The following is a 25,766-nucleotide window of genomic DNA, read 5'->3' as shown; positions in this document are numbered from 1 at the left end:
TTTAATAGTTTTGCTGCCATCAACCCAGGCCATGTCAGGCCACTTCATGTCCACCAAGGGCGCTCTCCAGCTGCTGGATATTAATACTACCAGCCGCCCACGGCTTTCTCTGGGCCCGCGGTGGGAAGACCAATACGTAGATGTGTGTTAATTTTCGGGCCTTGACATCGTTTCCGAGGAATTTAACTCCACCTCTTCGGGCAGAATGGAAAAACAGCGCCCTCGATCCCGCCCTTCACCACTCCTTGGCCTCCTCCCACTTTCCTTTTGGTCCTCTTCTGTTACAGAAGTTCTGATTTTTCCTAGACAGCTAGACGAAAGGTACCAAAAGTGGAGTTATATTATCCTTTTATTTGCTCTGGTGGGACACTAGAGAGGAAATCACACTTTGCAACTGGTTCTCCAGTTATAAATGTAGCCCTGAAAACTTCAGCGCCCGCCTAGGGCCCCAGGTTTGATTGACAAGGACGCGCCGAAGCAGAGCGCGGAGGCGGGGCGGGGGGCCGCGGGTCGAGCCCAAGACAAAGAGGTTTTGGCTACCACTGAGGCGGGAAGGGCCCCTTGGGGTAACTAGCCTTTGCGCTCTAAGGGGGCGTTTGGTGGGNGTCTGCCAGCGCGGCGTATCGCGCCGCGCGCCGCCCACGGCCTGCTGGCCTCCCCGCCAAGGTGAGCGGCGCGGCGCGGGCAGCCCGGGCGCGTGATTGGGGCGCAGCTGGGGAGGGGGCGCGGGGCCAGCGGGGATGGCCCGGGCCCTCGCCGTGGAGGAGACCTGTCAAGGAGCAGAAGGGGGCGGGGTCGGCAGTGACCTGAGCGCGGGGTGCACCCGGGCTCCCGGGGACCAGAGGCTTGGGTCCGGAAGGAGAACCGCGCCTCGAGGGCCCTCTTTCCTGTCTCTTGCTGGGGCGACGTGGAAAGGAGTGGGCGGGTGGTTGGGGAACTGGGCACTCGCAGAGGTCAGGGAATAGGCAGCTGTGCAGGTGCAGATCTTGGAGCTTTGGGGGGCAGCGGGAGTCGTAGGGGGTCATTTCGGCCCGCCAGATGGGAGGAGGAGGGGAGGTCATAGAGGACTTTTGATAGAGGGTGCACCTAGAGAAGCGGCAGCTGGACGCCCCGACATTGTGCTTGAACTTTGAGGGAATTCGGGGTTGGCGATCGGCTGGAGACCTAGGAGGTGGTAAGTTGTGAGTGTGTCTGTGCGGGCTGGTGGTGGTCCGGGCAAACTTCAACCAGGCAGAGTGGGGCTCGGGGTTGGCGACCTGGAGGAGACAGCGTTGGAGGCCGAGCTGATTCGAACCCCGGAGGCGGAATGTCTATTATTTGGCCTCGGCCAATGGGCTTCAGGGGAAGGTTATAAAAATAGCGGTCCCGCGCAGTTGCCAGCCGCGCTGCAGTTTAGTGGCGGGAGGGGCGGTACCGGTGGGTTTGGGCGAGGTCACACTGCCTGCCAGTCTAAGCTTCTGTAGGGTATTGTGTCCTTGGTTGGTATGTTTCACTTTAAAAGCGTGACTTGTTTACGGTTGCAGGCGTCCTTTATTCGCCCTGCTGTGCAGGGCAGTCCTAAAGGGATCGCCTTGTAAGGAGTCTTGTAGGACAGACTCCGTTTGGATGGGGCTTGCATGCTTTTATTTAAAATGCTCCCCTCTTCTCCATCGCACCCCTTTTATTTGCAAACCCGGCTGTTTTGTAAAAATTTTACTAAATGTACAGTTTAGGAATACTTTCTTACCAGCAAATGTGCTGAGGCTGTTTACCTTTGCTGATGGAATCAGTTTTCTGCAAGGATACACAGCATTTCATTTTCAAAGAAAATTTCTTCAAACTCTGGAGAATGTGTTCCCTAGATACCTAGGTTTCAGGTTACCTAGCCCTAGTTATTCATTCATTCAATCAAAACACACTTGCTGTTTTCCTATTTTGTGCAAATCACTGGGCTATATGTAACACCAAAGTGAATAATAATAGCAATTAAGATACTGTGTCCTTTTAATCCTCACAACAACCCAGTAAGACAGGTGCTGTTATTATCCTCATTTTAAACGTGAGGAAATCAGGTTCAGAGGAGTTAAGTGAATGACTTGCCAAGGACACAGCCTATAAATTACAGAATGGGGGCTTACAACCCACAGGTCACCTTGTTGGCCTCTAGGCCGCCTTCTCTCTCTGCCCTCGAGAATTTTAGTACCTATTAGGGGAGATAGTTGTCCAAATAACTTACATTACACTTCTGTATGAATGATATGCTAATTTTTTTTTTTTCAATTTTGAATTGTAAAGCTTTCCCCCATTGCTTTAAAGCCATAGAAGCACGTGGATAATAAAATAGCAGAGGGCTTTTTAAGTGAAGAGAGGGGGCAAATGTGACAATTAAGCTAGTATTCTATGTTCGATGTAAACAAGTACCTGTCTGTGATAACACGGTTTCAAATATTCTCTGAATATCTTCCAGGATCATTTGTATTTGATTTAGGCTTAGTGGTAGGGACTGTTCTTGCCAATAAACTACTTTCTGATCACTGTCCTGTATGTTCATAACTTGAAGTAAGTGGAATTTTTTGGCGAGATCGGCCTCTGAAGCCCTTGGCCTCAACTGATGTCTGGTGCCAGGAATCTGTTCAACATCAAATTCCCATTTGCCAAGTAGTCAGGGCAGTTTTTCCAGATTCCATAAAATAGGACTTCAGCTTTAAAGCATTGTAAAATCTCATCCTAAAAGTTTTTTTTTTTTTTAAAGATTTTATTTATTTATTCGACAGAGATAGAGACAGCCAGCGAGAAAGGGAACACAAGCAGGGGGAGTGGGAGAGGGAGAGGCAGGCTCACAGCGGAGGAGCCCGATGTGGGGCTCGATCCCACAACGCCGGGATCACGCCCTGAGCCGAAGGCAGACGCCCAACCGCTGCGCCACCCAGGCGCCCCTCATCCTAAAAGTTTTTGAGCCGAATGGGGTCTCACAAGTGAGCTTCCCTATGCTTTTACAGATGAGCAGACTGAGGTGCGGAGAGATTCAGGTCAAGCAGGGAGTGAGTGGCCGACTTAGACAATGCACGGGCTCTCTTATAGCTAGCTTTGTTCTTTCCCTGATGAGGTCTGGGTAAACCTCATCAGCCCCAGGAGAATGGTGGTTGTTGGGGAGGTGGGTGATCCAAGAAAAGAAACTAGGGTAAGTGGGGAGGTTAGGATAAGACTAGGTCATTGGTAATGGTAGGACAAATCTCCCTCAAGGCAAGAATTTTTTCTATCTTTGTATCTTTTATACGTCTTTGTATCTCCCTTGGTTTTGGCATAGCTTCAGTGAATGTTTTGAATACGGGGCTGGATTTCAAACTCTCGCTCTCCGTTTTCAGCCATGACTAACCCTAGAAGTGACCCATGAATAAATGAGAATATTTATGAGACTCAGGAACGCTTGGGATGGAAATGAATGACATGACATATGGAAACACTGAAAACAGAAAACCTGTTCAAACGCAAAGCATTGTCCTTATACATTTCTTTCTTTCTTTCTTTTTTTTTTTTTTAAAGATTTTATTTATTTATTCGACAGAGATAGAGACAGCCAGGGAGAGAGGGAACACAAGCAGGGGGAGTGGGAGAGGAAGAAGCAGGCTCATAGCGGAAGAGCCTGATGTGGGGCTCGATCCCATAACGCCGGGATCACGCCCTGAGCCGAAGGCAGACGCTTAACCGCTGTGCCACCCAGACGCCCCAATATACATTTCTGATTGCATGCCTGAGCCCATCTTGCATGCTTCCTCTTCCTTAGCTTTTTTTCATATTACTCTCTCCATCTCAAATGTGTTTCTTTTTTCCAAGCCCTGTAGGAATACATAATCTCCTTCTTTGATCCCTCAAAGAACTTTGGACTTGCCTTACTCTGCTTTGTAGTGTTATTACTTGTTGACTTTCCTTATCTCAAAGTGTGTGACCTTTTCCAGTTTGATTCTACAGATGCTTCTAACGGCTGTGCCTCTGACTCAGCCCCTCTATACGTGTTTTTTTGAATTAAAGGGCATTTTAAGAATAAGCACCATCTGGATTAAGGATTTCCATTCCCAGTGTGGCTTTCTGGTATTTGTAAGCAGTTGCTTCAGGGAGTTGTAGCCGCAGTTCTGAGTGAGCTAGACCTTTCTTCCTCTGGACTCTGGAAGAATGTTTATGGAGTCTGCTGGGATTGGGTGCTGGGCAGAGCTTAAAGTAGTTGGTGGAGTTAGCTGAGCTTGACTGATAAAGTTCCAGATCTTCTTCTTCCTGATTTTGAAGGAAAGAAAAGAAGGATGGGGGAACGTTGGGAATCGAGGGAATGGTGGGAGTGCCTTCCATGCCCCCTGGGGGTCTGCCATGGAGGGCAGTGGAGGTAACCACTGAAGCTTAGGTCAGTAATAGCAAAGGTCAATGACACTTCATCCAGCCCAGTTAGAGCTGGTAAAAAGTAGCCACTTGTGAGAACCACTGATGGAAGAGTTGCTAGTTACACCCACACCTACAAGTACAAACTTATGTGATAATAGCATTTTTCTTTCTTTTTTAAAATTGGAGTCATAGCCCACACATGTTTAATTTTCTTGAGATGTACACTTGGCAAACATGCTTCTCATGTTCACTCAGTCTCAATTTAGGGCGTCTTACAGGATAAGCATCTTGCTGCACTGAATAGTTTGCCAGTGTTTTCTCTACAACATGGTGGCTAAACACATCGCGAAAATACACATTATAGACAATTTAAGGGAAATTCAAGGGTAACTATGCAATTTTTACTGTACGTGCTGGCTTAGAAGATAACTTTCATGTAAGATGTGATTGAACTGTATAGCAATTTTCTTTTTTATCTTTCCAGCTACATTAAGGATCAATTAGACTTAGGTGATCGAGGCTAAGAATTGAAAAGTGGGTTTAGAACCATAATTTAAGTGGGAAAATGGATTCCAAGTTTTAAATATCTGAGATGGAAATAAACTTTTGAAACATCTGTAAGTAAAGGACTTGGCAAATAAATTCATTGTAGATGCCCACATCCAACTGTTATATTCCAAGCTCTTTGAATTAGTATATTTTTAAAAATGTTTTTGATGTTCAAATGACAAAGTATGTTTTTCTTAGCACGTAAATACTTTATTTTCTTTCCATTTAGTGATTTACCCTCAAGGAAATTTGGGATTCAGAAAGTTGTGAGCTCGTATGAACATGGCGAATCTACTGAAAACCGTGGTGACTGGCTGTTCATGTCCTTTACTTAGCAGTTTGGGGTCCTGTAAGGTTATACCTGGGAAGAAGGATTTTTTACGAACATTTCATACTCATCGGGCACTGTGGTGTAAATCTCCTGTAAAACCAGGTAAAGTCTCACGTCAGTGTATGGAAATCAAACCTTCAAGTCGTAGGAGCTAACAGATCTCCTGATGATTGATAAAAGGAAGAGCCATGCAGTGGTATAGCCTGGTGTTTGTGTCATCATTTTGCATTAAAAAAAACCCCTAAAGAGTGCTTTTTTATATTTTCCATGTATAGAAGTTCCTGATTGTCAGTGCTAATAGAGAAGAAAAGAAAATAGAAAAAGAGAAATGATAAACCAGTTGAGTTGTACCCGGGAAACTATGGCTCAGAGTAACCATTTCTCCCAGCAGCTCTTCCTCTTTCCTTGTCAGTATTGAGGAATTGTACCATACATGGCTCATCTCTGCTCAAGAATTAGCAACTAAGTATATGAATTAATCCAAAGCAGTGCTTCCTAATTTAGTGAATGGCAACTTCATCTCAGTTGCTCAGGTCAGAAACCTTGGAGTCATCCTCAGTCTTCACAGTAGGTATGGGTCAGCTCTACCTTGTATCCGGAGTCTGTTCTTCTCACCACCACCGCTGTTATTGTCCTGTTCCACCCCACCATCATCTGTCACTGGGACTGTTGTGCTAGTCTTCTAAATGTGCTCTGTGCTTTCTGCCTCTGCTCCCACTACAGTCTGTTCTATACGCAACAGCATCATCTTTTAAAAATGAAAGATCATGTACTTTCCTATTCAAAATTTGCCACAGTGTCCTAGCCCATGCAGAGTAAAGAGCTGAGTTCTTTCAGCTAGGATCCCCACGCTTCTGTTCTAGTGTTCTAGTGTGTATGTCAAAAGGAGAAGTGAAATAAGGGCACTTTGCACAAAGATGTCCTAGGACTCTGCCTATACCTCATTGGCCAAAACTCAGATAGGTGGCCATTATGTGGTTGTAAGGGACACTTGGACATAAAAGAGGTCCTTTGCTCTAGATGGTGACCTACTCCATTAAAATTGGCATTCTGTAACTTATGTAGAAGAACAGGATGGATATTTGGGGGGGCAACTTAAAGTCTTTGACACATAGAATAATGCTCTTCTTTTTAAGTTTGTAGGACTCTGTGCATTCAGGATCCTGACATCCCAAAGCTTTTTGAGTTCTTACGTCTGCTTTCATATAACTCAAAGCCTCTTTTCTTGTTCTCACATGGCAAATGACTGTTAGCCGGGTACCTGCCCCTGAGAGTCCTCAACTTTATCTTCAGATTTTTATTTTAGGTGTTCTAGAAAGCCAGATTATCCAAGCGTAATAAAATCGTGTGTAAGATAAAAGTAAATAACTGCATTGAGGACGTGAGATTTGTCCTTGTGAGTAAAGGCTGGACATCAAGATTTCTATAGTGACTATGCAGGAGACTTTTGTTTATTCAATTACTGGCTCTTGACTATTTCCTAGATACTTGCTTTCTGTATCTAAAAGATAAGGATTCTATTTAAAATATATAACATCACAATTTCATTACCACGTTGAGAAGCATGAAAAGTAATCCAGTTAGTATTCATATTTTTTCAACTTTTTTTTTGTACGGTTGCCTTATCCAAATAATGATCCAAACAGGGTCCACATGTTGTATTTGCTTGCTACATCTCTTCTTTTGATCTCTATATTTCCCTTTATTAAATTTATTTGTTGAAGAATGTCATTGCTGTCCTGCAGAATTTCATGTTCTGGGTTTGGCTGACTGAATTCCCTTGGTCTTATTTACCCAGTTTCTCTGTCCCTTGGATTTTCTGTACCATTTAGCTAGGTCTAAAGGCTTGATTAGACTCAGGGTTGCTTTTTTGGGCAAGAATATTTCATAAGTGTTGCTATGTACGATCTATTGCATTACATCGAGAAGATTGATCAGTGAGTTCAAATGTTGTTGGTATCCATCTATTAGGAAGTTCCCATCAGTGTTTCACTCAAAGGCTATATGGCCGTTTAATGTCATTAACTAAATCCGTGATTTTATGGGGGTTTTTAAAATGGTGATACACTTATCATTTCATCTTCATTTATTAGCTAGAATTTTTCTGTAAAGAAAAACTTTCCCTCTATTATTTAGTTACCCTGACGTTGTGGTGGCAAGGTGGGATAAATGTTTGATTCTGTCCCTTTATTTACTAGTTTTGGTAATAATGGCTTCATTCCCATAAGTATTAGTTTTCTGTTTCTGCTGTAACAAGTGATCACAAATATACTGGCTTCATACAATACAAATTTATTGTCTTGCACTCCTGCAGGCCAAAGTCTGGAATGACTCTCAGTAGGTTTATATCAAGGTATTGGCAGGGCTGTATCCTTCTGGAGGCTTTAGGGGAGTCTTTTTCCTTACCTTGTCCAGCTTTTGGAAACTGCTTGTATTCTTTGGCTCTTGGCCCCTACTTCTGTCTTCAAAGCCAGCAGCGTAGCACTTCAGATTACTCTTTTGACTCTTGACTCTTTTGACTCTTGACTCTAACTTTTCCACAGTTAAGGACCCTTGTGAGTACATTGGACCCACCCAGATAATCCAGGATAATCTCCTTATTTCAGGGTCATTTGATTAGCAAACTTAATTCCATCTGCTTCCCTAATTCTCCTTTGCTGTGTATCCTAACATATTCATAGGTTCTGAGGATTAGAATGCGGATATCTTTGGGAGACTGTTAGTCTGCTTACTACGCATCTGCTAAAGTTGACCGGTGAAACTTTTAAAAAAATATTTATTTTTTGAGTATCATAACAACCTCACTTGGATGTGTTTTATTACATTGCAATTACTTATTCTTTTTCATGCTCAAATTGTTTCATATTTGGCCGAGTGGATGCCCTTTCAGGTTGGCGCCTAAATCTGTTTGATGGGACCTCATTTGTCTTTGGTAGCTTCCTTGACTGATAGTATATAATAGGGCCTAGGTAATCTGAGGTTGTCAGAGAAGTAAGCTCCAAATGCAATTTAACTTTGCACATCAATCCAAAATATTTTCCAGCTTTCTATTATTTTCTTCCCTCTCCTTCAGGTACAGGGTAAGAGTCAGTGTATGTTTGGCTTACTATCAGTTATTACTCCTTATGGAGTATGGGTTTAAGACTGTGATCAGGTGACAGTATTTTTAGGTTGACTTCATTTCCCTAAGGTCTCACTTAATGATTATTGTTATTCTGTGGAGATAAGTTAATTTTTTTATTACGTATTTTTAGAGTTTAGGTTGTTAGAGTGATTGCCTAAGCTTTAGTAAAATATATAGAAGCAGATCTTAATTTTTTAAAAAAATCTATGCCCACATGCTGAGTAAAACAACAGAAGAAACTAATGTACTTTAGCTAAAGCCGTTCAGAACCATATATAAATACTTTATGTATATCATATAGACTCTTTTGGGTTGCAAGGAATGGGATCACACCAGGTTGTATTTTGTGATGAGGGTTTATTGTATGTCTTCTTGGGAAGCACAGAAGCGCAGGAAACCCTTCATCTACTTCTTGGAAGAGTGGAATGTTCTCCTGGATTTCATAGCTATGGCTCATCTTCCCTCTTTGTATCTCCAGTCCTGATGTTTCTACTACTTTTGCCATACATCTTCTTTTGATTACATCATGGCTGCTTACAGATAGCTTCTGTACCATTGACTCCCTCGTCCTTTTCTGTGGGTCTCAGCTCCCTCAGAAAGAACCTGAATGGGTTGGGTTGGGTCATCATTGGCCAACATAGACTGTCCTTGGGCAGTTCCTGTGTCAGAAGCTGTCTGGCATATAGACTATTATCTTTGACCCAGCTGTTGATGCCTGGTCTAATCTTGGCTGTGGCCAAGAATATAGGGTCTCAGGATACAACCTTGGAAATCTATGAGGAATTGCCTGTGGACAAATTGCCAGGAAGGGGAGGCACCTGGCTCAATCGGTTAAGTGTCTGCTTTCGGCTCAGGTCATGGTCCCGGGATCCTGGGATCGAGCCCCACATTGGGCTCCTTGCTCAATGGGGAGTCTGCTTTTCCCTCTCTCTCTGCCTGCTCCCCTTGCTTGTGGTCTCTCTTTCTCTCTGTCAAATAAATAAATAAAGTCTTAAAAAAAAAATTGCCAGGAAGGAAACTTTGAATGTGGCAGTCCACCAAAGTGTCTAGTATAGGGTTGTTCTTCAAACCAGCAAATTACTTCTGTCTTCCTTAAAGGTAAGGACAAGGAGACCATAAATCGCAGAGGGTTAGTTTGAAGAGTGGAATTTGCATGTTGATTGATCTCTCACAACCCATTTTTTCCCCCTAAGGATAAACTAATCTAGTCATGTGCCTTGAAAAGAGCCATTTGGTTAAATGAAATATTTGTAATTTTTAAGAGAGTGGGCATAAATATTTCCCATCATCGATCAAAAAACTCAATTCTGATTATGAAGTAGGAACATTATTTTGAGCAGTAACTTGAATGTGTAGTGTATTTTGAACAGACTGCCTATTTTTTTCATGTTGTTTTTTTTTACTAAATTTCTTCTTCTTCTTTTTTTTTTTTTGCCTTTGTAGGAATTCCATATAAACAACTGACTGTTGGTGTCCCCAAGGAGATTTTCCAAAATGAGAAACGGGTGGCATTGTCTCCTGCTGGTGTTCAGGCCTTGGTCAAGCAGGGTTTTAGTGTTGTCGTGGAATCAGGTGCTGGTGAAGCTTCCAAGTTTTCTGATGATCACTACAGAGCAGCAGGTGCCCAGATCCAAGGGGTGAAGGAAGTGCTGGCTTCTGATTTGGTGGTCAAAGTAATTATTCCTTTCCCCCCTCATTTATGGCATGCTGACTTTTAAAAAACTTTTCATAGGAAAATTACATTACTCTATTGTTTCATCTCTTCATATTTTCAAACAATGTCTTTTCTCAGAGAAATGCTTGCATGTTGTGAATATTCTTCATATTCCAATAGAACTTTTATCAGGCAATGTGATTCATGTTTAACCATGAGGGGAGAAAGTGATCTTCCTTTTTACATTTGTCATGTGGAAATTCCCTTCTTATTGGTTGGGAGAATTTTCACTTCCTGCTTCATATGTATCTAAAATACCTACAGGTGAGTATGTAGCTGCTACTGGAAGTGAAAAAAAGGCATGGAATTTCTCCTGGGACTGAATGCACCATGATCTTCTGATACATAGAAGGAACAGTGATGTAACTGTGATATTCTGATACATAGAAGGAACAGTGATGTAACTGACATAAATGCGATTTCTAGAGAAGGCAGGGCTGCCCTGGAGAAAGCAACGTGGGGCGGAGTGGAGAGTAGCCTTACCTACTTTAATAAAAGATCTTAATATACAATAGAAATCTATGTGCTTAAGAACTTTAGATGTAAAATCTGAGGTAAAAAAATCATATCGAGAAAGGAAGAGATTGCATCACAGGTGTAGCAGACATAATTACTAGAGGGGAGCATTAATTTAAATCGTAAGCCTTCATGCAACCAAGACAAGGAGGGAAATAGGGATTGTAGAAGCATGATCATTAGGCTAAAAGCAGCTCCTTACTTCTTCGGGAAACACGAGCTTTTTTATTTTTGTATATCTATAAATTTCTAGGGTGAATCAATCACATAATTTTTCCCCCTGTAAACTCTACTGAATAACTTGTGTATTTTTGCAGAAGACACAAAACTTTTGCTATAGATGTTAACAGTAAAATTTATGGTATGTAGGTAAGTTGTAATTCAGCTAAAGTTTTTAGTGTTTAGATGTACAGATACTTGGTGATATAACTTAATATAGTAAAAGAGCCTAGATAGAAAAATAAGTATAATCCATTCCAATACATGCTCTAGGGGTCAAAAACTTTTGAGACGTCCCACAGTAAAGGGTTGGTAGGGTACACGTAAGTCTTGGAAATGCTTTGTGTTCCTATTAGAGATCACAGTGTGTATGAGCATGTTAGAAACGTTATAGAGAAATTCTATAATATAGAAGCTTATGGAACTTCATGCTTGCATTAATAAACTACTTGGCCTTGGGATCTATTTTTTGAGTCAAGCCTGTGAATAACTTGAGGAACTAGTGAACTGAAAAGCCCATTCAGGGAAACATTCTATTGACTTAAATCACTCAGATCCCGACAGTTTCAGCTGAGCATTTGATAGGGGCCAGTAGAATTAATTCACAGTTTTTCTCTAATTTTTATTAAATCTATATTATAGATTCTCACTGAGGAAAAATAGACCTTGCCAGAGAGTCTTAATTAAAGTCCTGAACCTTAATTAAAATCACATGCATCACCAGAACAGCAACTGATATGGGAGTAACAAATAAAGGTGTCTCATAGGTAAATTGAGATGAAATGCTGTGCAATGAAAGTATTGACCCAGTGTTTGTGTTTCTGTTTCCTTTTAAAATGTAAGTCCCTGACTTATTGTCTTCTGGGCTTACTTGCCTAAGAGCGCTATTGCGAAATGAGAGCTAATGAAAGGATACGCATTAACTGAAGATTGATTTGTAAACTTGGACGTAAAACACATTTTAAAAGCCAGCCAATGAATCTGCTTACCTGAATGCCTGCAGGAACTTAGGAAAACTGGTGATAGTAAAGCCATGTTCCTGAAAATAGCTGTAAGAAATTAAAAAAACAAAAGCCACATTTTAAAATACTTTTTAAGTGGAATTAAAAAAAATTTGGCTGCAAAACATGGACATTTGAAACTTTCAAACATATGGTGTGTGTGTTCATTGACTTATTTGATACTTCTTCACAGAACAATATATTATAGCTTTTTGCTTAAGCCCATTTCAGCAAAGCTACTGATTTGCATTGTGTTCATCTATAAATATTTGCCTGGAATTTTAAGGTGACATAAATCTATACGTATGACAGTGGAGATTTTAGGTTATAACGTTCTTAACTTCTTGCCACTCCAAATGTTTGTGCTTGCCAAAATTTGCAAGAATTGGATCTTTGAACACATGACAAAAACTGCCTGCCTGTATATTCTCATAACTTTTAATCTTACCAAAATAATAGCATGCTTTGTACTCAGACCAGTTCATAGGTCATCAATCAGAGGACAGTTGGCAAAGATCTTTGTGTTCCTTACCTTGTTTAGGAATTTAGTCAGAAATCTATTGCTGAAAGATTACTTCTGGAGTGTTATTTCAATCATGGCATATTATTTAAATTGCCCTGTTTACTTAAAAATATGATAAAGCTGTTTACATTTTTAATTGGTGATGCAACTTTTTTCCCTCAGGTGCGAGCCCCCATGGTTAATCCAACGTTAGGTGTTCATGAAGCCGACCTTTTAAAGACATCGGGAACACTGATTAGCTTTATTTACCCAGCCCAAAATCCAGACTTGCTAAATACACTTTCTAAAAGAAAAACTACAGTTTTGGCAATGGACCAGGTTCCAAGAGTCACAATTGCTCAGGGATATGACGCGCTAAGCTCCATGGCCAACATTGCTGGGTATGTTGATTCTTTGCCATTTCAGTTGAACAGAAGAAGCACATTGATTGGTACTCTAGAAACATGCTCATTGTGGCTCTTCTCTCTTAAATGGATTTTACTTGTAATAATTGTTGGAGATTGCAGCTTTTTGAGAGTTCGCTTATTTTTTAAGGCTCATTTTATTATTTCACAGTTATAGGAAATGACTCTTCATATTGCAGTCTGCTCTATTTTTTTTTAGTCTTTAGTACCTTTTTTTTAGTCTTCATGGGTAGAAGCCGTATTTCCTTCCACCAGAGCAAATGATTGTGAAATTATTTGTATGAGGAATAGACTGTTTCTATATATGTGTGGATATGTGTGTATACATGTATATATTAGGTTGAAATGGCTATATTTTTCAAGTTTCATTGAGATATGATTGACTTATAACATTGTATAAGTTTAAAGTATAAACATAATGTTTTGCTATATTGGTATTTTGTGAAATGATTACCACAGTAAGTTTAGTTAACATAAATTGCTGTTTTTATGGGTAAAAAATGGTTGGATATTGGCAGTTTCATATGGTTCAACCTAACATATACATATTAGCCTTTACCATTTTAATTAGGTTTTGCTTAGGTAAATTCATAAAATATTTAATGAATAGGGAAAATGTCTGGACTTGAGGGAGTTTCATCTGGTGTCAAAACCTGTATTGCTGGCCGAAGGCTAACTATGTCCTCTTATCTTTGCCCACCACTCACGCATTCCCAGTGTATGGCTGGAGTGCTGGTTGAGAGGAGACTAAGGTGCATTCTGCTCTGCGTGATCCTGCCTGCCCTGGGGAGGGATGGAGTAGCTGTAGTGGGAAAAATCTGGAAATCAATGATGCTTATGAAATCAACTCCTCTAAGACACTAGTTGAATTAGATTTTAAGCATGAAAAATATTGGTATTGGAAATTTGCTAATATGAATGAGGCACCAGCAGATGAAAATGGTTAAATAGACAGTGCTTGAAAGAGAGACTAGCTTGAATAAAGCCTTTTACGGCCTGACACATGAACTGAAGGTTTTCTTAGGTTTTGTGTCTTAGGTGTAGTGTATCAAAGAGGCCAGTAGAGCAAGTAGATTCTACTTTGGGTTTCAACTGTTCATTTTTGATAGAAAAGCAGCAAACAAAATGGACAAGTTAAAAACACATTTTGTTATCCTTACTATAATATGGCAAATGGTTGGTTTGAAGATATTTTTTGTGATATAAAGTATACACCAAAGGACAAAATTTTTGCCATATTATTTAGTTTGTAGAAAAGTTACATTATATATTGTGGAACTAAAATTTTTCTATAGAAAATGTACAGTGTAATCTTTTAAGAGTGCTGTTGATTTTGTCTTGTGAAATGCATACATATGAAAGGTTATCAAAGCCGTTGGCTCTGGATCAGTGGTTTTTAACTGCAGAATCTTTTGAGCAAATAAAATACTATGAGGCAATAAAAACAAATCCAATAAGAGCAGAGTGGCCTTGCTTGAATTGAGGGATGGAGGGGTGTCTAGAAACATGTTTATTCTCTACCCTCCCTGGAATGGCCCCAGAGCTGGCTGAAATTTGAATCTTTGGGGATCCATGGGCACAATTTTTGAAGAATAACTATCTTATATCCTGAGCTGATATATGCAAAGGTCAAAGTTTGAAGTGAATCTTCAAGTATTCTTATCCACACAGTGCGTGATAAATCATTATCTAACTCACACACATAGTTATATGACAGTGAAGACATGCTCTTTCCAGTTCATTGATATTCATTCTGAGCTTTTTTGCTCTCATCAAAGAAGGGCAAACTGTTATCATTTTTTCCCACCATCAACGTTTTCTTGTACATTTCCTGTGTGATCCCTCTAATTTTTGTTATTTTTTCAATATAGCAACTGAATCTTTCAAAATATTCCGATTTCTTACAGTGGACTTTGAATCTTCATTATGTTTGCTTTTTGAAGATTTCTATCACTTGGATTCAGAAGTTAAGACTAACAATGTAATTTCTAAAATATTGTTTTTCTGCTGTAATATGATTTAACTTAAAGTAATAGTGGGTACTGTTTTCTACTTTTGCATCCATTATTGTATCAAGTATTATTTTATAAAAAATAGGATCAGGGAAAGGTTTTATTGTCAGGTGGGAGGTAGATCTTATTACATAGTTGCATTATAATTTTAATTATATGTATATTATCAAATGAGAATATGCAGAAGTGCCTTTTAGGTATAAAATGATCTGAAAATGAACATAGTCTAACATGTTAAAAATATCCTAGTAAGGAAAGATGGCATATTTTACTAGTTTTTGTTGCACAGAGTGTTTCTTTAGCCAGAAACACTAATATTTACCAAGCATTTATTATGGGAGACTTTCTGCTAAGCGCTTTACCTTCATTATTTCATTTAGTCCTTGTAACAACACTAAGAGACAGATGCTTTTTTTGTCCCCACTCTGTAGATGAGGCAACAAAGCGTTAGAGAATTACAGAAATTTACCCACGGTCACAAAACTAGTTAGTGGAAGGATTGGGACCGGAGCTGAGTGCACTCTTTCAAAATCCCATGCTTTCAACCACTAGCAATCAAAGCAAGTGTTTTTGTTATTGTTGTTGTTTTTAAAGATTTTATTTATTTGACAGAGGGAGACACAGCGAGAGAGGAAACACAAGCAGGGGGAGTGGGAGAGGGAGAAGCAGGCTTCCTGCCGAGCAGGGAGCCTGATGCGGGGCTCTATCCCAGGACCCCGGGATCATGACCTGAGCCGAAGGCAGACGCTTAACGACTGAGCCACCCAAGTGCCCCCAAAGCAAGTGTTTTTTGTTTTGAGTTTGGAATTTTATTCTATACAAGCATATAGCTAAATCTAATTTCTTTTTCATTTTGAAGTTTTTCCCTGTTATATAAATACTACATCATCATCCCCCCAAATTTGGACAGTAGAGTGAAGTAAAACAGAAAGTTTGAAGTATCTGTAATTCCAGCACCCAAGGAAAACCATTGTTAACGTTTTTTTGCCCCAGCTGATCTTGTGCAATAATCATTGTGAAGAGGCCAGGAGCATCCTGGGTAGGAGTGTGCCTCTGGAGGCAGGATGCCAGGTTTAGGCTTCTGCTTCTGCCATTTGCTAGCCGAGTGACTAGCAAGTCTCTGCATCTCTGTGTCTCTGTTTACTCATCTATAATATGAAGGTAATAACTGTCCCTTTCCACAGGATCATTGTGGAGGTTAAAGGAGTACGTATCCATGCGACACCGAGAACGGTTTTTGGCACGTAGTGGGTACTGTAAAATGTTAGTGATTATTCTTTGACTACTAAAGAAAGCTTACTTGGCGACTTAGGATCATAAATGAGTCTAAGATCTTTCATCTTATGGAAATATTCATTTTTTTCAGTTATAAAGCTGTTGTACTAGCAGCAAATCATTTCGGACGGTTTTTTACTGGTCAGATCACAGCTGCTGGAAAGGTTCCTCCAGCTAAGGTAGGTAAAACTTTTAATGTTTCTTCATAATATGAATTGATTAAAAGTGAGGGTATGTGTAGTACTAAAATACAGGTATTTTAAAAGTTTTGTTCTGTGTTAACTTCACACTGATAACCCTGTGCATGTACAAATACATGGTAGAGCCTCAAGGCTGCTTATGATTGCTTGACAAAAAAGAATTTTGACATTTCTGGAAGTTCTAGGTTTTTTCCTTTTTGGACTTACTAACTTGAATTCTTAAAGGGGTTTTGGATAACTCATTCTGTGTAGCATGTTTATTACTAATTTTTAAAAAAGCTTCAAGATACCATTCAGTAAGTTCTCGATATCCCAGTGTTGTGACACTTGGTTCATAGGAAAGACTGTCTTAGTTCAGCAAATTCTCGATTTCACAATTGTGACGTTTCACTCACAGAAAAGATTGTCTTAGTTTTTTCACTTTTTTAAAAAAAATGGGTTAAGAGGAGGAGGGAGGGAGGGAGGTGACATAATCTGGGTCCTTGGCAGAGGGAAAGGGTGTGGTTTCTTTAATCTGGAGTGAAAGAAAGCAGAGAGGAGCAGTTGATGAGCCGTGAGGATGGCTAGGTGAAAGAGTGGATTACATTGTAAAACTTCAGCACTGCAGATACTAAATGACCATATAAGCCCATTGTCTGGGTAGAGGAAATAGGACTGAAGAGTATGTCTGTAGTTACAGGTTTCCTTGGTGCTTCCTGCTCTTAAGTACTTTATTCTACAAACTGAGAACGCGTATGAAATAAATCTCCTAGAAAAAATGAAAAAAAAAGATACTGGCAGCTTTGAGGAATCTAGTGACATATCGCCTTAAGAACAGGCCAGGTGAGGAAATTGGCAAGTGGTTTGAGTGAAGGCTGGAATACATAATAAAGGAATTTGGCAGAAACAACAGGGATGTGATATGTGAAGTGATTATTATTTTTCTTGGAGTTTGTTTGTTTATTTATTTATTTAATTAATTTATTTATGTCATCTCTACCCCCAGCGTGGGGCTCAAACTCGTGACCCGGAGACCAAGAGTCACATGCTCTTCCGACTAAGGAAGCCAGGCATACCTGAAGTGATTCTGTTTGACTTCTTTGTCAGGATTGTAAGAATAGGTCTGGCACCCATGGGGGTCAGAAGTTTAATGCTGTTTTTAAACTGGCTGAATGCTTTGATGCACAAATCCACGACTCAGTTTTGGTTAGACTCTTTCCTGAAGTATGTGGAAACTGAGAGGAAAGCTGTGAATATATTAGAGATTAAAAAGTGAAACAAAAGACGAGAGGCTTAAAAGAAGTAGAATCAATAAGCCTTTAGAAGGTCGAAAAGAGACTGTGACTGTCTTTACTGAGAATTTAAATTGCAGCTTGAGGGACTGTGGTCACATGTCAGAAATAGTTTTCTGGTATGAAGAATGAGACACTAGGGTGGCTTATCAAGGTAGATTGAATAATATTTTATTTGGGTTTCCTGTAAATATGGAGGGTTCTTACTTGTCTAGCATGATCTAACAATCCATCATTTGATGGCTTACGATATGTCAGGCACTGTTCTGGGAGCTATGGAATGAACGAGGGAAACAAGATCCCTGCCACGTGAAACTTACACTCTAGCAGGGGCCACAGTGAGGCAATAAATCAAATAAATCTATGAGATAGTTTAAAACATAAGAGAGATGAACAGGGTGACGTGATAGTCATGGGGGCCAGCTGCTTTCACTAGGGCGATGGAAAGTCCTCGTTGACATTTGAGCTGAGGTCTAAAGGATGGCGAGGTATTTAGGATTTCAGGCAAAGGGCACAGCACCCATGAAGCCCTGAGATGAAAAACAAAAAGATAAAGAAGGCTATTGGTCTGGAGTGTGTTGAACAAGGTGGAGAACGATCGCTGTTGGTGGAAAGGTAGGTTGGGGCTGGATGGTATTGGGCTTCTCTTGTAGGCCTTGCTCAGATTCTCTTACAGATGAGGGAAATGTCTGATTCAGGATTGTTTTGGAAAAACTCACTTTCTTTTCTGTGTCTCTACTTTCACATAGAACACTTTGCTTCTGACACTTCTGGTCATCAAATGTGTGGAGGTTTCTCCACACCGAGCAACTCTGTGACACCAGCAGGGTGTCCTACAACTTAATTCTGATACCGTCTTCCTGCAGATAGTGTGAGATCCACAGGTTAAGGGCTCAGTCCCCCAAGACTGCCCTCACCCCCCTTCACATGCCAGTTGCAAGTCCAGGTTGTTACCTGTGCTTCCAACAGATTGACTATAAATCATTCACGGGTTCCCATGACCCCTCCCTGGGTTCAGTTGATTTGCTAGAACTGCTCACAGAACTCAGGATAATAGTTTCCTTACCGTTTACCAAGTTTGTTATAACAGGACATGATAACGGATCCAGATGAGCTTCCAGGTGGAAGAGATGTCTGAGGCCAGGTATGTGGGAAGGGTGTGGAACTGCCATGCCCTCCTTGGACACACCTCTCTCCTTGCACCTCCCTGGGTCCACTAGCCTGGAAGTTCCTCAAACCCTGTACTTCTGGGATTTTTAAAGGAGGCTTCATCACGTGGGCATCACTGATCATTAACTCCTTTTCCAGCCCTTCTCCTCTCTCTGGAGAATGGAAGGTGGGGCTGAAAATTCTCAGCTGCTATCCATGGACTTTCTGGCGATCAGGTGTCATCCAGGAGCCCACCAACAGTCAACTCGTTAGAACAAAAGATAGCTCTATTGCCCTCGAAATTCCAAGGGATTTAGGAACTCTGTGTCATGAACTGGGGTCACAGACCAGATATTAAAACAGAAAATGTTCTCATTTAAGAAATTACAAGCATTCTAGGAGTTCTATGTCAGGAACGGGGGACAGAGACTAACATATTTTTATTATTATTTCATGATGATTTAAAAAAATCGTCTGGAAGTTCTGTGGGAGAATGGTTAGTAGGGGGAAGAGTGAAGGCAAGATCTGTTCGGAATTGATTGCAGAAGTAGTGTCCTGGGAAGGGAGTGGCAATAGAGATGTATAGAAGGGGATGGATTGGGAGATCTTTGGGGGTTGACACCAAGAGTACTTGCTGATGGATTGGAGGTGGAAACGTGTGCATAGGGAAGCCTCAAGATGACCTTCCTGTTTCGGCTTGAACAGTTGTGTGCACAATTAGTGAGATGGGGAGGCTGAGGGGAGGAATAGGTTAAATGACTGGAAATTAAGAACATTCCTTTTTTCTTTTTCTTTAAAGATTTTATTTATTTATTTAGAGTGTGAGTGAGGGGAAGGGCAGAGGGAGAGAGAATCTCAAGCAGACTCCATGCTGAGTGTGGAGCCCGACACAGGACTCGATCTCACGACCCTGAGATCATGTCTGAGCCAAAACCAAGAGTCAAACACTTAACTGACTGAGCCACCCAGGCAACCTGGAGATAAAGAACATTCCTAAAGGCCATTCCTTTCCCATGGCCTTTCCCTGTTTCTTGAGTGTATGTCTGTGGTGTGCCAGTTAGCAGCAGATGCTGTAGAGTCCGTCATTTAATATAAGTGCCGTCTGGGAAGGGTTTTTGACTGATTTATGCAGATACTAAGTGGCTTGCTCAAGGTCACCCAAATCTAGTTGGTCTTTGTGTCAGGATTTGACTGTGACCCTTAATCTCTGTGTCTTTTCCTTCACCCGGAGCTGCAGAGAAAGAGTAAATTCCTGTTGTAAGATCTACATGGCTTTATTATTGTGCAATTATGTCTTTTAAATGATGTTTTTCTTTCTTTCTTTTTTTTTTTCTGTTATTTCTTGATTCAGGATAACTTGGTCTAGTCCAATGATTTTTATTTTTATTTCACATTTTCTTTTTTTTTAAAAATATTTGTTTATTTGAGAGAGAGAGAGAGAGAGAGAGAGCATGTGAGAGAGAGCAGGAGCAGGGGCAGAGGGGCAGAGGGAGAGGGAGAAGCAGACTCTCTGTTGAGCCGGGAGCAAACTCGGGGCTTGATCCCAGGACTCTGGGATCATGGCCTGAGCCGAAGGCTGACGCTTCACCAACTGAGCCACCCAGGTGCCCCTTATTTCACATTCTCATGGTGTGGAGCAGGGTGGGTGCCTTGGAGCCCAGAGCCTCCTTGGTCTCTCTTTGTCCCCTTTTCTGTGGAGTAACCCCCCACCCCCAAACCATCACCATCAAGATGAATTCACATGATCTCTAAAACACTGCTTAGGGGTCACCGGAGCATGGGTTGACTAGGTTTCTTAAAGAAGCAGAAGGAGATGTGGACATGATAGGTAGGTGGGAATTTATAAGCTTCACTCTTTCTGTGGGTGGTTTTTTTTTTCTTTCTTTCTTTTTACACAGCAACAAGGAGTTGCCTCAATTGACTGGGAAGTATAATAGAACTATTTTCTGGAAGGCCCATTCCAGACTAGAGACAACACTGCTCTTATTGTGTTTCTTAGAAGGCGGGGGAGACTCTTGTTTCTGAGGAATTCTTTGGTTTTCTTGGCTCTTACCCTTCCATGGTTAGGGAGGTTCATTATGTTGCTTTGGTGCAGTTCATTCATATTGGTTCAAAATTATGTAGTTGGTCACTGTTGCTGTTCTTTCAGAAGCATTTGAGCTCAAAATACAGGGTAGAGTGGATATTTCACCAAAGTTGTACCCGTCTTTGAAACTTATTTTGATATTTTATGCACATAGAGAAATCTTCACATTTGAGAGGGGAGAGGTAGCTGGAATGCTACACTGGGAACTAATTTCGGTACACGTAGCTTTTATACACTGGTAGAGACTTGGTAATCTTTAATATACGTACTGCTCATTGTGCTGCATGTGGCTTCCACACGGAGATGCTGGTTGTCTGACTGTTTTTAGTGAAGGTTGTGGGCCTTTGCCAGCAGGTCTTCCTTTGATAAATTTGTAAAAACAGTGGTGGTTCCATGAAAGTGTTGTCTCTCCACTCAGTGTATTAACTGAGGGCTGCTCACCACTGGCACACCTGGTGTGTTATTGCATTAACTGCGTAATGCCCTGTGTACCAGCCACTGACAGTTATTAGCTGATGGTTTTTCACCACCAGTTATTAACGAACTTTATTTAAAACATACTGTTCTGCCTTTTCCCCTAGATTCTGATAGTTGGCGGTGGTGTTGCTGGGCTGGCTTCTGCAGGTGCAGCAAAGTCGATGGGCGCTATCGTTCGAGGATTTGACACCAGGTAAGTGTTTTCCTAGTGATTGCTCTTAAGGTAAAAACATTTTGTTTCAGGTGGATATTATGTTTTCTTTAGAATTTATAAATGGAAGTTGCACATTGAAAACTACTTTGTAAGCTCTTTCCACTTAAAAATGTTTCTACTTCTTCACAGGTAACTCAAAGTGGAAAAATATTATCTAGTGGGGAAAAAAATTTAAGGACCTGGACTCCGTAGAGCAGAAATAATTTAAAAAGCAGAGGAACTGAAAGTGAACAACTTGCACTCAGTTTCTTTATGTGGATTAGCAGTGGGGCCAGAGTTAATCCTATCCTGAGTTTGTAATATGTTGCTCTGCCATGTCTATTTCTGTTCAGGATGCATTTACAAATCAGGCAGGACGTGAACCAACATGTCTGGGAGTTTGAAGAAAGAAAGCAGTATGGGAGATATTTTGGGGGCACCTGGCTCGCTTAGTCAGGAGAGCGTGCAACTCTTGATCTTGTGAGTTTGAGTGTTGGGCGTAGAGTTCACTTTAAGAAAAGTCAGCATTGGAGATATTTTGGAGAACAGACAGGGGGTAGAGAGGTGAGGGGTATACTCTGCGTCATATGGTTGGAAGCAGATAAAGCTGATTGGACAGTAGTAGAGCCCCTAGGTGAAAGTAGTCAATTATGCTCATAGTATAATACTTTAAAGCAGGCACATCAATCAACCTTTTCAAGAATTCTTTAAAGAAACATTTGATTAAAATTGTTCTTCATTTCAGAAGATATTAGATACTGGGCTTTATTAATTGCTTATTGAAAATGGCTATCATTAATGTGTATGAATACTGTTTCAAGGTTGAAACATGTAGTTATTATCAGCTGAGATCAGTAGAGGAATAATACCATGGCTAATCTTGAATATAGAATGATCAAAAAATTTGCAATATTCAAAGTTGGAAAGAGTGTGCATTTCTGGGGGTAAAGAATGTTCCATAGAACATGGTTACCAGGGCTTACCTGGAGTTTAGAGAAGTGATGTACTGTTAGAAGGTTATCCTGCTGACATGAGAAAAGGGATTTTTGAAGTAACCAGGATACAAGACAAAGATAGCCAGAGTCAAGCTTGTCATTAGTGATGATTTTTAATTTTTAATGTTTGCTGAAGTGAAGTCTTTGAAGAGAGCCAAACCCAGAGAGAGGAGGTATAGTACAAGTTTTCATTGTAGTGACAGTAAGTAGCATTAAAGTGGAAATGTGTATATTTGACTTAGAGATGATTTGAAACTTGGTGTTGGGTCAACTACTGAGAGTTTATTAGGTACTTTGATGTCATTGGTTTAGATTGTGTACAGAGCTGATAGCTTGAGGATGGCTGTTGCCTAACTCCATTTACCATTTATTAGGATAGTTCAAGTACGCAACAAAAAAAGATATGGCTGAACTAACATAATACTTTTGTAAGAATTATAGCTCATTAATCACTATTTTGAGACTAGGGATTGGTATCATATATAAATATGAAATCCAAATGTATCAGAAAACACACTTGATTATAAATTCTTATTGGAAAACTGAATAATATATATTTTCAGATAAACATCCTAAAAACTTAAGGATAACTCATTGCCCAGTGATAGTAAAAGAGTGTGATTTTTAAATTTTTTCAAACAATAACTAGGAGATTTCCTTGTAACAGTAGCGAGCATTCTACCAAATGCCTGCATTGAGAAGTTTAGAAATATAATAGCTTTACTTTTTAAAAATCTCTGTGTGTGTGTGTGTGTGTGTGTGTGTGTGTGTGTGTTCTAGTAAAGCTTTATTTACAAAAACAATTGGCAGGTCAGGAGCTGTAGTTTTCTGATGCTGGTACTAATGCTTACTCCCTAATAGTACTATTTAACTGGCCTTTTTTTTAACTTAACAGTAGATCGTGAAGATCTTTATTTACCTACAAATATACTTAATGGCTGCATAGGATTCCGCTGTGTGGAAGTTCAGTGACCTATTTAATTAGTCCTCTATAAATGGACATTTTTACTGTATATAAACAATACCGCATATATTGTCTATTTAAGAACATATGTATTCGGAGAGCTTTCATCATTTCTTTAAGATAAATTCCTAAAAGTGGAATTTTGGGGTCAAAAATATTCATGTCTTACATTTTGATACATTATAATAGTTTTAAATGATAAGTGTTTTGAAGGCAAAGATTCCAAAGCAGGGGATGCCTGGGTGACTCAGTCAGTTCAGTGTCTGCCTTGGCTCAGGTCACGATCTCCCTCTGGGTCAAGTCCCGCACAGGGCTCCTTGCTCAGCAGGGAGCCTGCTTCTCCCTCTGCCTGCCACTCTCCCTGCTTGTGCTCTTTCTCTTTCAGACAAATAAATAAAAACATATCTTTAAAAAAAAAAAGATTCCAAAATAACATTTATGGTTTTGATTATGCATGTTCATTATTGAAAAATACAGAGAAACATTAAGGAAGAAAATAAAAATACCTTTTATAATTCTCCCAGCTAGATATAATTGCTAATGATTTTTTGGCATCATTTCTTATAGATATTTATGTAGATACCTTTTGATCAAAATTGTGATCACTGACACATATATGACATTTTGTTTATTTTTTAATGTCATTTTAAAGTTATCTTATTTCATTAAAAATAGTAGACATTTCTAAAACTTTGTAAACAGCAGTATCCCTTTGGCTGTAAGGCATAGAAAACAACTCTAACTGGCTTAAACTTGAGAAAATGTATCAGTTCTCCTAAATGAGAATTCATGGGAAGGACTCCCTTTTCACACTTGCGTCAGCGGCCCATTGGTGCCCTCCAGGAGTAGTTCTTTCTGTCCTTTCTATTGTCTTCAGCTTTGGCTCATTTCCCTGAGTCACAAGTTGGCCTCCACAGGCAATCTGGGCTAGAACTGTCCTTGTTCAAGCCAGCAGAAAGGGTGAGGACCTCTTGCTCAATCATGTCCTAAGCTTTGTGTCCGCGCTCTGACCGTGACGGTTGCTCCGGACTGGTGGGCTCAGACAGTTTCCCAGACCTCCGTGATGGCTAGAATTACCTGCAGCTCTTGCTAGAAATAAGCTTCTGGCCTCTCTGTGGGAGATTTGTAATCAGTGGGTCTGGGAAGGGGCCCTGCAAATTTGAAATGTTAACAAGGACCTGAAGTGATTGTTGTCATCAGGGAAATTCGGGACTCACTGTAGTGGGATGGATGTTGGCAAGTTAAACACACCATCCACCACGGAGCTGAGATCTTTGTTGGCTCTAGTTTTCCAACCAGTACACAGTGCATGGCTAGCATTAATTTTTTAGTATTTATTTATTTATTTGTATTTTTAATTTATTCATTTGAGAGAGAGGGAGAGACAGAGCACAAGCAGGGAGAGAGGCAGAGGCAGAGGGAGAAGCAGGTTCCCCACTGAGCAGGGAGCCCAATGCGGGGCTCAATCCCAGGACCCTGGGATCGTGACCTGGGCTGAAGGCAGACGCTTAACCATCCAGGCACCCCTAGTGTTTATTTTTTTAAACTGAATGTATTTTTGCATAATTTAAATGTGTCGGCTCATCCCATTTTAACATTTATACCTTTTATAGGTTGCTTTTTTCAAACACAATTTAATGAGGACTAGGGACAAAAATCACTTGGTCAAAATACTTGTAAGGGTCATTCATGAGAGAGACGTCCCCATAAGTCAGAACATTTAGAAATGAAAACCTCAACCTGAGTGATTTGAATGAAGTCCAGCCTTAGCCTAGGTCAGAGTTCACATCATCATTGACAGTGGGGCCCCAAGAAACAGAATTGATTGTTGGAGTTATCAGTAGTGAAATTCCTTTTGTAACTGAAGTAAGTAAAAGTCGGAATTCCCTATAGTTTTTATTTTTCCAGAGAAAAAATTTTCATAGAAGTGGTACATACTTTTGTTGGTACAGCCACTCTGGAAAACAGTGTGGAGGTCCCTTAAAAAGTTAAAAATTGAGCTACCCTATGACCCAGCCATTGCACTACTGGGTGTTTACCCCAAAGATACAGACGTAGTGAAGAGAAGGGCCATATGCACCCCAATGTTCATAGCAGCATTGTCCACAATAGCTAAATCGTGGAAGGAGCCGAGATGCCCTTCAACAGATGACTGGATTAAGAAGCTGTGGTCCATATATACAATGGAATATTACTCAGCTATCAGAAAGAACGAATTCTCAACATTTGCTGCAACATGGACGGCACTGGAGGAGATAATGCTAAGTGAAATAAGTCAAGCAGAGAAAGACAATTATCATATGATTTCTCTCATCTATGGAACATAAGAACTAGGAGGATCGGTAGGGGAAGAAAGGGATAAAGAAAAGGGGGGTAATCAGAAGGGGGAATGAAACATGAGAGACTATGGACT

The 25,766-nt window shown here is 40.5% G+C and overlaps 1 protein-coding gene across 5 annotated transcripts in view; it reads left to right on the top strand.

Annotated features, from left to right (window-relative positions):
* Window positions 1–205: 205 nt before the first annotated feature.
* Window positions 206–25,766, top strand: part of NNT (nicotinamide nucleotide transhydrogenase) — a 94,169-nt gene continuing 68,608 nt past the window's right edge. Inside the window, exons 1-6 of one of the 5 annotated variants that reach the window (XM_011228085.3) lie at window positions 206–321; window positions 5,129–5,332; window positions 9,798–10,027; window positions 12,490–12,707; window positions 16,110–16,197; window positions 21,306–21,394. In XM_011228085.3, coding sequence (XP_011226387.1) covers window positions 5,176–5,332; window positions 9,798–10,027; window positions 12,490–12,707; window positions 16,110–16,197; window positions 21,306–21,394 — 782 coding nt within the window. In that variant the 5' untranslated portion in view covers window positions 206–321; window positions 5,129–5,175. Of the gene's footprint in view, window positions 322–469; window positions 567–602; window positions 667–856; window positions 1,175–5,128; window positions 5,333–9,797; window positions 10,028–12,489; window positions 12,708–16,109; window positions 16,198–21,305; window positions 21,395–25,766 lie in introns of those variants that run through there. The other 4 variants (XM_034656942.1, XM_002921712.4, XM_011228084.3 and 1 more) reach the window with 4 other exon arrangements.

This window comes from Ailuropoda melanoleuca, chromosome 3, assembly GCF_002007445.2.
Source record: "Ailuropoda melanoleuca isolate Jingjing chromosome 3, ASM200744v2, whole genome shotgun sequence".
Lineage (NCBI taxonomy): Eukaryota > Metazoa > Chordata > Mammalia > Carnivora > Ursidae > Ailuropoda > Ailuropoda melanoleuca.
The sequence above is the reverse complement of the archived record's forward strand: the minus strand, read 5'-3'. Positions and strand labels throughout refer to the sequence as shown.